The sequence below is a fragment of the Watersipora subatra genome, chromosome 7, assembly GCF_963576615.1.
Source record: "Watersipora subatra chromosome 7, tzWatSuba1.1, whole genome shotgun sequence".
Lineage (NCBI taxonomy): Eukaryota > Metazoa > Bryozoa > Gymnolaemata > Cheilostomatida > Watersiporidae > Watersipora > Watersipora subatra.
In genome coordinates, this window is record NC_088714.1 from 36,446,117 (window position 1) to 36,457,939 (window position 11,823).

Below are 11,823 nucleotides of genomic sequence, written 5' to 3' on the forward strand. Positions count from 1 at the left end.
TTGCTTTACTTACACTGCGTTGGACATCAGTTAGAATACGAAAGTATTCAAATGTGTCGGCAAATGAAAATGAAAATGAAAAAATTGAAATCGGCAAAACTGAAACGATTTCTGTACTCCTATGTCAAATGCCGAAACCTTCAGTAATTCGACAATGCTATAGACTGGTGAAAAGTGCATGTTATTTTTCCGTGAAATGCGCAATACTTTATTGTTCTATTCTCTGTCGCTCGGCGTTTCAGTTTTCAGTCTTAATTTTTATTAAAACAAGCTTTTCAAGCGTTTTGTGGCGGTTTTCGTCCAAATTAATCTGTCTATTTGTGTATAATCCGATCAAATGGGTTAGTTTTAGGAATTTGCGGTAACCTTTCAAAGGCTTGGTAACATATTTAAATATGTTTATATGCGTTTTGTATCATTATTATACTTAAACGACTTTACTGAAAAATAGTTAAATTTGTTGATAGGATTTCGTTGCAAGGGTTTGGTGACAGCCGTTAACGGATAATTTTTCGGGAGTTGTGTGCACATGTGCATTTATCATACATCTCCCAATCGATCGCTTCGCTCTTGTTTGGTCGTGGGATAACCAGTATTATTAATATAGTAATACAGTAATAATAGAAAACCAATGCACAATTTTGCTTACATTTCAAAACGTCATAGCTAACAGTATCAAGAAGTTGTGATATTTATATAGATTTTTAGAAAATCTATTTAACAAAACTATTTAGAAAAAATAATAACAGTAACATATTGCCCATCATCAATGTTGTTAGTGTGACTATAACACTTCAATAGTCATCCAAACTTATAATTAAATATTGTAATAATCTCATAAGAATCGTTAAAAAAATCATCGTCATTTCCTTTACTTTCACTGCGTTGGACATCAGTTAGAATACCAAAGTACTCAAAAGTGTCTAAAATGTCAATTACTTTGAAATCGGCAAAAAAGAAACGATTATATTTCAGTACTCCGACGTTAATTACAGAAACCTTCGGCAATTCGACAATGCTATAGACTGGTGAAATGTGCACGATATTTTTTTGTGAAATGCGCACGACTTCGGTTTTATTCTCTGTCGCTCGGCGTTTCAATTGCCGGTCTTAATTTTGATAAAAGTAAGGCTTGGCAAGTTTTTATAACGATTTTCGGCCAAATTAATCTGTCTATTTGTGTATAATCCATTCAGATGGGTAAGTTTTAAGATACTGTCGACACTTTTCAAAGACTTGTAATATATTTAAATAGGTTTATATGTGTTTTGTATCGTTATTATACTTAAACGACTCCACAGAAAAATGGTTAAATTTGTTGAGGAGATTTCGGTACAAGAGTTTGCGACGAATTGAGTTTGTTGATGAGTTTGATGGATGAATAATTTTCGTGAGTTGTGTGCACATGCATTTATCAAAAACTCTCAAACATTCGCTCCGCTCGTTTGGTCGTGGGATTATTCGTTGAATCGTCAGCAACCAAAAAAAGTTTACCTCTTTCGAAAGTAAAACTGTCTTTATTGTTGCTCAGTTTGTAGTTTGTGAACAAGTTGGCCATTTGTCAATGCTACTCTACTATCATCAAAGGGAAGGAGGCTCATCATACAAAATGCTTTACTTGGTCAAAAGTATCAGTATTTATCCTTATAAGTTTGTTATTATCGACTGTACTGACATGATCCTCATTTAACCTTGACCTTTTTATTTTGTCACGCAGTGAATCAACTCGGGGAGGATTTACGAAAACTGATTCTCAAGATCTATACCAACTATCTCTCAGACGATGGCAAGGTAAGATCACTCTGTTACAGTATTGGTTGGCTATTTGTATCTTGTTTACCTTATTGGTTGTCTAATATTTATCTTGTGCACTTATTCAGTGTGTTTTCATGTATCCATACATATGTAAATCCATTATTTGGAACTTCAATACATGTTAACAGTGAAAATATTGATCTCAGTTACATTAAGCCTCATTTCTATTGTATTTTATTTTTCTTTTTGTTAAAAAAATATTTCAATTGTCAGAGATTAAGTAGCTTCCTTAAAGGTTGACTGGCAACAGAATTCACATTACAGTTATTTGGTATCAAAAGATTCACCATGTCTTACTCTGTTGTGTTGTAGGTACAAAATATGTGGAAATGTGATTACAAGCTTTTAAAAGCTAAAAAATGAACAGTTAATCGCAGCCACACGAGACCGCCGTAGTTTGGATTCTCTTCCCAAAACGGCTCAAATGAGACGTAGTTGTACGAGATGGCTTCTGTTTACACTTTCAAGCAACCTCATTCGTCGAAATATTTTCACTAATATACTTCACGCATTCAATAAAACCATGTATATTGTTCTTACGCGTCTATTTCATCATCATTGTAATGCTGTCACTTTGAGCATTGATATCCTATAACCTACCATAAAAATTCGCTTAATTTTTTAACCTTAGCTCGAAGAAGTACATATCATTGTCTGATAAACATGACGAGCCTGTTGGTCACCTGTGATAATCGAAAAATGCTGCAGAAATTAATCACGAAGTATGGGTCACATGATCAGATTACAACTAGACCATTAGACCAAGCCGAAACAAAACTGTAAAGTAGTGAGTATCTATATTTGATACGGAATCTTTGGTAAAACCCGAAGTGTTTGTCATAAACTAGTGCTACGAGAAGTTTTATATTGAGCCTTTTATTGGCCTTTCAATTCAGGTGAGAACATCATGTGACAAAACAATAACCAATAACTGTAATGTGAATTTTGTTGCCAGTCAACCTTTAACAATGGTTGAAGTTAGTGCTCTATCTGGAACAATGCATTATGATTAGTGCTTTATTTGTAATGTTGCATTATGATTAGTGCTCTATTTTTAACAGTGTATTGAGATTAGTGCTCTATTTGTCACATTGTATTATGATTAGTGCTCTATTTGTAACAATGCATTATGATTAGTCCTTTATTTGTAACGTTGCATTATGTTTAGTGCTCTATTTGTAACAGTGTATTATGATTAGTGCTCTAGTTGTAACAATGTATTGAGATTAGTGCTCTATTTGTCACATTGTATTATGATTAGTGCTCTATTTGTAACAGTGTATTGAGATTAGTGCTCTATTTGTCACATTGTATTATGATTAGTGCTCTATTTGTAACAATGTATTATGATTGGTCCTTTATTTGTAACGTTGCATTATGTTTAGTGTTGTATTTGTAACAATGTATTGAGATTATTGCTGTATTTGTAGCAATGCATTGAGATTAGTGCTGTATTTGTAACATTGCATTATGATTAGTGCTCTATTTGTAACAGTGTATTGAGATTAGTGCTCTATTTGTCACATTGTATTATGATTAGTGCTCTATTTGTAACAATGCATTATGATTGGTCCTTTATTTGTAACGTTGCATTATGTTTAGTGTTGTATTTGTAACAATGTATTGAGATTATTGCTGTATTTGTAGCGATGCATTGAGATTAGTGCTGTATTTGTAACATTGCATTATGATTAGTGCTCTATTTGTAATAGTGTATTGAGATTAGTGCTCTATTTGTCACATTGTATTATGATTAGTGCTCTATTTGTAACAATGCATTATGATTGGTCCTTTATTTGTAACGTTGCATTATGTTTAGTGTTGTATTTGTAACAATGCATTTTGATTAGTGCTCTAGTTGTAACATTGCATTATGTTTAGTGTTGTATTTGTAACAATGCATTATGATTAGCGCTCTAGTTGTAACAATGCATTATGATTAGTGCTGTATTTGTAACAATGCACTATGATTAGTGCTGTATTTGTAACAATGCACTATGATTAGTGCTCTATTTGTAACAATGCAATATGATTAGTGCTGTATTTGTAACAATGCATTTTGATTTGTGCTTTATCTGTAACGCTGCATTATGTTTAGTGCTGTATTTGTAACAATATATTGAGATTAGTGCTCTATCTGTAACAATGCATTATGATTAGTGCTCTATTTGCAACAATGCATTATGATTAGTGCTCTATTTGTAACAATGCATTGAGATTAGTGCTGTATTTGTAACAATGCACTATGATTAGTGCTCTATTTGTAAGAATGCATTATGGTTAGTGCTGTATTTGTAGCAATGCATTATGATTAGTGCTGTATTTGTAACAATGCATTATGATTGGTGCTATATTTGTAACAATGCAATATGATTAGTGCTCTATCTGTAATAATCCATATAAATAAGTGATTTATCTTAATTGTGGTTCTGATTAAGTAACAATAGACAATTAATTTTCAATCACTTGTAAAATATAAATGAGCATACAATTGTGAAATCACAAGCACTTCTTTTGAAACCATTCTGGGAAACATTCTGCTGAGATTCAGGACTGTATGACTGTGTGACTTATACTTACATGTACTTACATGTAAGTACATGTAAGTACATGTACTTACTTGTGATTTACATGTATTTTTTTGTGATTTACATGTATACAATAAGTTTTCTAGATGACTCTGGTAACCACAGTATGTTGGCATTTTTAAATACTTTTCTATAAATTAATAAGTGTCTTCTCTTTTCTGTCAACTGTTGCTATGTCCTCTTATTGAAGATGTCTATGCTATATATACACGCTAAGAATGCGTGTTTATATTCTACATATTTTTCAAATTGTAATTGCACAAAGATGTATCTATCTCATTATGCAGACTTCTATTTTTGCAGAAGGTGGACTATGCAGGTATCGGACACAGTTCTGACTTCAAGACATACAGAGATATGACCACGCTGCTTCCTAAGGTTCGGGTGGAAATCGCATCTAGAGAAGAGAAACTAGCATTCTTTATCAACGTCTACAACGCTCTTGTTATTCACGCCAATGTTGAGAGGGGGCCACCGGCTGGTCTATGGCAGAGATATAAGGTGAGTTATATGACCACTTATCCTAACAACCCTGAGGGGTGGTGGCATGACCACTCATCCTACAGCCCTGAGGGGTGATGACATGACCACTCATCTTACAGCCCTGAAGGGTGATGAAATGACCACTCATCCTATAGCCCCGAGGTTTAATGACATGACTACTTATCCTAACAGCCCTGAGGGGTGGTGACATGACCACTTATCCTACAGCCCTGAAGGGTGGTGACATGACCACTCATCCTACAGCCCTGAGGGTGATGACATGACCACTCATCCTACAGCCCTGAGGGTGATGACATGACCACTCATCCTACAGCCCTTAGGGGGGGGGGGTGATAATTGATGTGAACTGACATTGAAGGTGTGTACATCGTTAACTTTTCATAAAATTACCGAGTAACATAAACAAAACTGAAAGGAAAAAGGAGAAAAGTTGTCGGTACGAACCAATAGTTCTACAGTTACGGTAGAGCCATTAAATTAAAAAACTAAATCTAGTTTTCTCTTTTTGAAAGGTCAAAGGGGTGGTTTGGGAGCATCTTGGAACGGATTCAGCAATTTACATGAATTTTACTGATTGTATGGCGTAATAATCTGCTATTAACGTAAGTGTTCCCAGAACGGATTATTTACGTTGTAGGTGTGTCTACTATTCTGGGATTCTCTTCAACAACTTGCAAAATTGAAAAAGTTTAATCAATGGTAGCAACTGAGACTCAAGCAATCAATGGTAGCAACTGAGACTCAAGCAATCAATGGTAGCAGCTGAGACTCGAGCAATCAATGGTAACAACTGAGACTCGAGCAATCAATCGTAACAACTAAGACTCGAGCAAACAATGGTAACAACTGAGACTCGAGCAATCAATGGTAGCAACTGAGACTCGAGCAATCAATGGTAACAACTAAGACTCGAGCAATCAATGGTAACAACTGAGACTCGAGCATTGCCTTGGCATTTCGAACGAACACTTAAATTCTAGCCTCTAATTCTATACCATCCAAGACATCCTCCCAATTTAGGCTGAAAAAGCATTTTCATGATGGCTTATTGGTTGGCCAGCAAAAGTTTCTCCAGAGGAGAATCTGCTTATGTTGGTTCTCTATGTGGCAAAGGTGGCCATTATTAAGAAGGCTTGTTTGTCATTGTAGTTTTTTAATTCAGTGAAGTATATCATCGGAGGTCAGCCATATTCTCTGCAGGATATTGAGAATGGCGTACTCAGAGCTAATAGGAAAGGTGTTGGTGAGTGGCTGTCTCATTTTACTATCAGCTCACCGATTTATTTAGAGATCAGACAACTCCAATATCACAAGCAATTCACACCGGTTATTGTGTTTTTCTATTAGTCAGTGAGCCTCATCTACATATATTAGCCTAGGCTGAAGTTATGGAGTGCGAACTTAGTTGTACTGACTCTCTGTAAGTCATATAGCGTTGACTACATGGTTTCATGTGAACATGATTTCATTTGAACATGATTTCATGTGAACATGATATAACTATAAAATAATCTATTCTTTATCTATTCTTGACAAGCTCTCTCTTTCATGTACTTTTAGTCATGTAAGGCAGTGGTCCTTAACCACAGGGCTGCCGACTCATACCGGTCCATGGATCAATCACTACCGGGTCGCACAATAATTGATTAGTTGTTTGTTTTACTGTATTTATTATCTAAATGTAGGATGAAAATGCCGTACGTATACGGCTCTTTGTCTATATGTATGATTACCTTAGAAATCTAGTTTGCCGTTTGTGATCGTCAGGTGTTTTGACAAAGCACATAAAATCAGTAGCCGCGCACTTATTCATAAATACTCAAAGGCGATCTATTAGTGTAGGTGTCCGGGTGTTGATATACCAAGCTTGATGTCACGAGTTTTTGATTCGTCGAAAGCTATATTTTATCCTAACCTTGAACCCAGGCGGCAGGTCGTCAAACCGACACCTGCTTCTAATACGAATAGTGAGGCCATCTTTTTGTTTTACTTTTAGGTACATAAAATATTTTGCAATACTTTTCCTGTGCAGAGTAGACAATGCTGTCTAAAAAAATGAAAAGAATGAATGTAAATTGATATTGAAGGTTTGAGCTCCCTTTAAATTTTGTAAAATAACTGCTATCATCAACCATAAAAGGAGCGAACTTAATAAAAGAAAAAACTTATCGAAACAAACTACCTGTATTAAATGTACAATTACATTTAAATTGTATTTAAAATTTTAATTTACTGTTACTACATTTACTGTTATTATTATGGTTCGCAATAAAATTGTCAAGCGTTGATTGGTCCGTGGTCAGAAAATAGTTGCGGACCACAGATCAGACATATGTATATCTCTGGCGCTATCGCTAGGGTCAAGGCAATCCTAGTATATCTATGAGCTGTTTGAACGAGGAGTCTCTCATATAAACTTGTATACAGGTTCATGCAGGACAAATCGATGAAGCAAGGTAGATAAGCCTCGCCATTTTTTGCACTTTTCCTGCGTTTCAAACCTAGATACTAACAGCTAGATACTTACACCTAGATACTTACACCTAGATACTTGCGCTAACAATGTCTTCACACTGCTTCTGCTAATTGTTTCCAGGCGAAGCATCAAAACATATGACCCTGCTGACTTGTATAAAATGACAGCGGATGCAGTGGTCGTGTGGCTATATATACTTTTGTGTAACCCGTTTTTTATCTTTCCTTTAGGAATGTTCTTCCGCCCATTTTACACCAATGACCCCCGGCTACCTGTTGCCTTGGAGCAGCATGAACCCTACATTCACTTTGCACTGGTTTGTGGTGCCAAGAGTTGTCCACCCATTAAAACTTATTCCGCTGATGATGTCATGAATCAGGTGAAAATGAAGTGTTGCCATAGTGATGGATTTTTAAATAGAATGATTAGTATAGAAGCATAAGGTCTGGTAAACGATTCTGCTCCCCATGAAAGGATCTGTGAGGTCCAGAAGACAACAGGCTATGAGCTGTTTGTTAGTAACTCTAGTTGGTAAATTTGTTTGGAATCGCCATATAGCATGGCCATTCGTGCAGCGCTTATGGCTACTGTAATTATAAGCCAACAAAAAATGAATCCATCATAATTTGCGACACAAATTAGCATCTTTTTTATTTTCCGGACAATGAATGGAGAAAATATGTACAATATTATCTACATGTATATTAAAAATGATTATGCCTAAATGATAGTGCAACAGAAACACCTTAATGTCTCTTTGGTTGAACTTGTTAGATGAATCAATTTACTACCTAGGTTTGTACTTTAGTGTATGTAAGCAGTCCCTCTGTATTATTCACTTACTACTTTAGTTTGTACTTTAGTGTAGGTAAGCAGTCCCACTGTATTATTCACTTACTACTTTAGTTTGTACTTTAGTGTTGGTAAGCAGTCCCTCTGTATTATTCACTTATTACTTTAGTTTGTACTTTAGTGTAGGTAAGCAGTCTCACTGTATTATTCACTTACTACTTTAGTTTGTACTTTAGTGTAGGTAAGCAGTCCCACTGTATTATTCACTTACTACTTTAGTTTGTACTTTAGTGTAGGTAAGCAGTACCACTGTATTATTCACTTACTACTTTAGTTTGTACTTTAGTATAGGTAAGCAGTCCCACTGTATTATTCACTTACTACTTGAGTTTGTACTTTAGTGTAGGTAAGCAGTCCCACTGTATTATTGACTTACTACTTTAGTTTGTACTTTAGTATAGGTAAGCAGTCCCACTGTATTATTCACTTACTACTCTAGTTTGTACTTTAGTGTAGGTAAGCAGTCCCACTGTATTATTCACTTACTACTTTAGTTTGTACTTTAGTGTAGGTAAGCAGTCTCACTTTATTATTCACTTACTACTTTAGTTTGTACTTTAGTGTAGGTAAGCAGTCCCACTGTATTATTCACCTACTACTTTAGTTTGTACTTTAGTGTAGATAAGCAGTCCCACTGTATTATTCACTTACTACTTTAGTTTGTACTTTAGTGTAGGTAAGCAGTCCCACTGTATTATTCACCTACTACTTTAGTTTGTACTTTAGTGTAGGTAAGCAGTCCCGCTGTATTATTCACTTACTACTTTAGTTTGTACTTTAGTGTAGGTAAGCAGTCCCGCTGTATTATTCACTTACTACTTTAGTTTGTACTTTAGTGTAGGTAAGCAGTCCCGCTGTATTATTCACTTACTACTTTAGTTTGTACTTTAGTATAGGTAAGCAGTCCCGCTGTATTATTCACTTACTACTTTAGTTTGTACTTTAGTGTAGGTAAGCAGTCCCGCTGTATTATTCACTTACTACTTTAGTTTGTACTTTAGTGTAGGTAAGCAGTCCCACTGTATTATTCACTTACTACTTTAGTTTGTACTTTAGTGTAGGTAAGCAGTACCACTGTATTATTCATTTACTACTTAAGGTACACATTGGTTTCGGCATCAACTGTTACCCCAATTCCCATCACTCCAAATTACACTGTAATTTTTTTCATGTGAAAAAATTCATGTAGTTAAACAAAACTGAATTCAACTCAAAGGTAACTGAAGCCAAAGTAATTCTAACATCTGTTAGGGTTGATCTTGTTTTCTCTCCAGAATTCTTACCCGTTTTTAATGCTTGTAAACTAGCATATCATATTATGCCTTTGTGACCTTTCCTTGTTACAACTTATCCTCCCGCTGCAATCTCCTTAACTTTTATTAAGAATTTTGTTTTATCTCAGGGAGGAACACGAGTGAGCAGGGTGTTGTATGCATGTGATGTATGAGTCTGCTTTGTCTTATTAGTTGAAGATGGCTACCCAGGCATTCCTGGAAGGAGATGATGTTAGAGTGGATGTGAGCAAAAAAACTGTTGCTCTCTCAAAGATCTTCTCATGGTACAAGGAGGATTTTGGAGGGAGTGATGTTGCTGTGAGTATAGCTAGCTTCACTATAATAGGCGGTTTGACCTTAGCTTCTGGTAGGCCGGTATTCCCTGGTTGCAAGTTGGTGCTGCCAATGTTAGGCAACTAGTTATGAACACATGGGGGTTTAGGGGGCGGTGTTATACACCCCCTCTTCAATGGGGTACGGGGCAGCGCCCCGGAGCTTTGGATCTTTTAGGCATCAACAACCCTCAAAGTATGCATAAATGCAATCAATTGTAAGCATCGAAATCTACACAAATATATCGCTTATGTTTCTTGGTAGGCAAAACCTTTTCTTTATTTAACAAACAATATAAAACTCATGACAATACAGATTTCTGTCAAAAAAACATTGAAAGAACAAGAGCTATTGCTTCTTTATTGCAATAGATTTTGTTCTGTCAATGTGTCCATGGCAGAAATCTTTCACAACTGATTCTGTATCTACATGTATTTCAACATCTTTATATATGTGTATTAGAAGATTATTTAAACGAGCCTGCCCGATAGTGCTCCTCGTTGCTGTTTTGATTTGCTTCAATGCAGAAAAGGACCTCTCACTCACTGCCTTAGTGGCAGGCAAAACCAATACTAAATTTATGAGCCTCATCGCTAGTTGGACTAGAGCGCATGAGCTGAGATGAGTGAATGAGCTTAGACTGCAATTCTTAGTACTTAGCCATTGAAAATTACTAAAAGGTTGGGCCGGCTCAGCCGCTCCAGGGAATACGGCCCTGGTTTCTGGTAGTCGCCAGGAACAAAGATTTAGAGTTGTAATTATACGAATCAGCAAGGAGAAAAAATAACTTAGGTTTTGGGAATTGTTGAAACTACAAAAATGCATCTCACATAGTTTGCTAAACCAATTTCCTCGCATAAGCCTTCGATTCTATGTTGCCTTTTGATGCTCGCTAGTCTGTTGTGAACTCGAATACATTTACACAACATTTTCCCTTTTATTTGAATGCACCTAACTTTTTCTAATGTTTTAAATATCTTATGACATTCTTTCCTTTTATATACACGGACATGGAGCTAATATATTGCTGATATATCTAACTATTATAACTAATATATAAATTGCTTTTGCGAATCCTTGCTTTGCAATGGATAGTTCTAGGGTAGAACCTACTGCCTAGGGTAGAACCTACTCAACCTACTGCTGTTGGCAATTTCAATGATTTCATTTATTTCTTCAGCTCCTCAACTGGATATGTAGTAACATGGACGAGTCTAAGAAAAAGGCTGACCTACAACAGTTGGTTTCTGAAGGCAAAACCAAGGTGACTTTTCTGCCCTATGATTGGTCAGTAAACTCGTAGACAGACCTCCTTTTTAATAGCCAATTTCTCTTAATAGAACCTATCGATCCCTTGATACTATGATTGTTTCTATATCGCTAGGTCTTACATAAAATGCATTAACCATTGGCTCAAATATGTTCCATTCCTATCATATTTTTAATATATTTTAGTTTTGATACAAACGACTAAGTTTACGTAATTGTTCCTTCGCTATGCTTTAGCATAGCCATGTAGTGCTTCAGCAGTTAATATTGTAGCAAAAGCATGTTTATGTAGTAAATTCTTTTCATGTTCTAATTAAAAAAATGCATATTTGATAGTGTTAAATATTATGCCCTTTATTTAATTTTTTGTAGTAGCTTTTTAGCCATCTTCTGAGAGAAATGACGATGATAGAACAATTCCACATTTTTTCTGTTTCAATAATTGAATTTCTGTAGGATGCACATACTGTAAAACTACAAAAACTTTATTTTGGCATATGTTCTTCACCAAACAAAGAATCATTCATCCTTTCTCATCTTTGCTGAACATGTTGGAGTCCGGTGAACCTTATGACTAGAGGCATGCCCAGTTGCAGAGAGAGAACAGGTTGAAGGTTGACGTGCAACAAAGTTTCCATTATAGTTATTTGGTATCAAAAGGTCTTACTCTGCTGTGTTGTAGGTGCAAAATATATGGAAATGTGATTACAAG

General features: G+C 35.6%; 1 protein-coding gene across 3 annotated transcripts in view; it reads left to right on the top strand.

Moving 5' to 3' along the window:
* The window catches only part of LOC137399322 (uncharacterized), a 52,199-nt gene extending 40,557 nt beyond the window's left edge, over nucleotides 1-11,642 (top strand). For all 3 annotated transcript variants that reach the window (XM_068085389.1, XM_068085391.1, XM_068085390.1), the window contains 6 exons: nucleotides 1,718-1,791; nucleotides 4,707-4,904; nucleotides 6,057-6,150; nucleotides 7,614-7,762; nucleotides 9,702-9,827; nucleotides 11,023-11,642. In XM_068085389.1, coding sequence (XP_067941490.1) covers nucleotides 1,718-1,791; nucleotides 4,707-4,904; nucleotides 6,057-6,150; nucleotides 7,614-7,762; nucleotides 9,702-9,827; nucleotides 11,023-11,145 — 764 coding nt within the window. In that variant the 3' untranslated portion in view covers nucleotides 11,146-11,642. The remainder of the gene's footprint in view (nucleotides 1-1,717; nucleotides 1,792-4,706; nucleotides 4,905-6,056; nucleotides 6,151-7,613; nucleotides 7,763-9,701; nucleotides 9,828-11,022) is intronic.
* The last annotated feature ends 181 nt before the right edge of the window (nucleotides 11,643-11,823 follow it).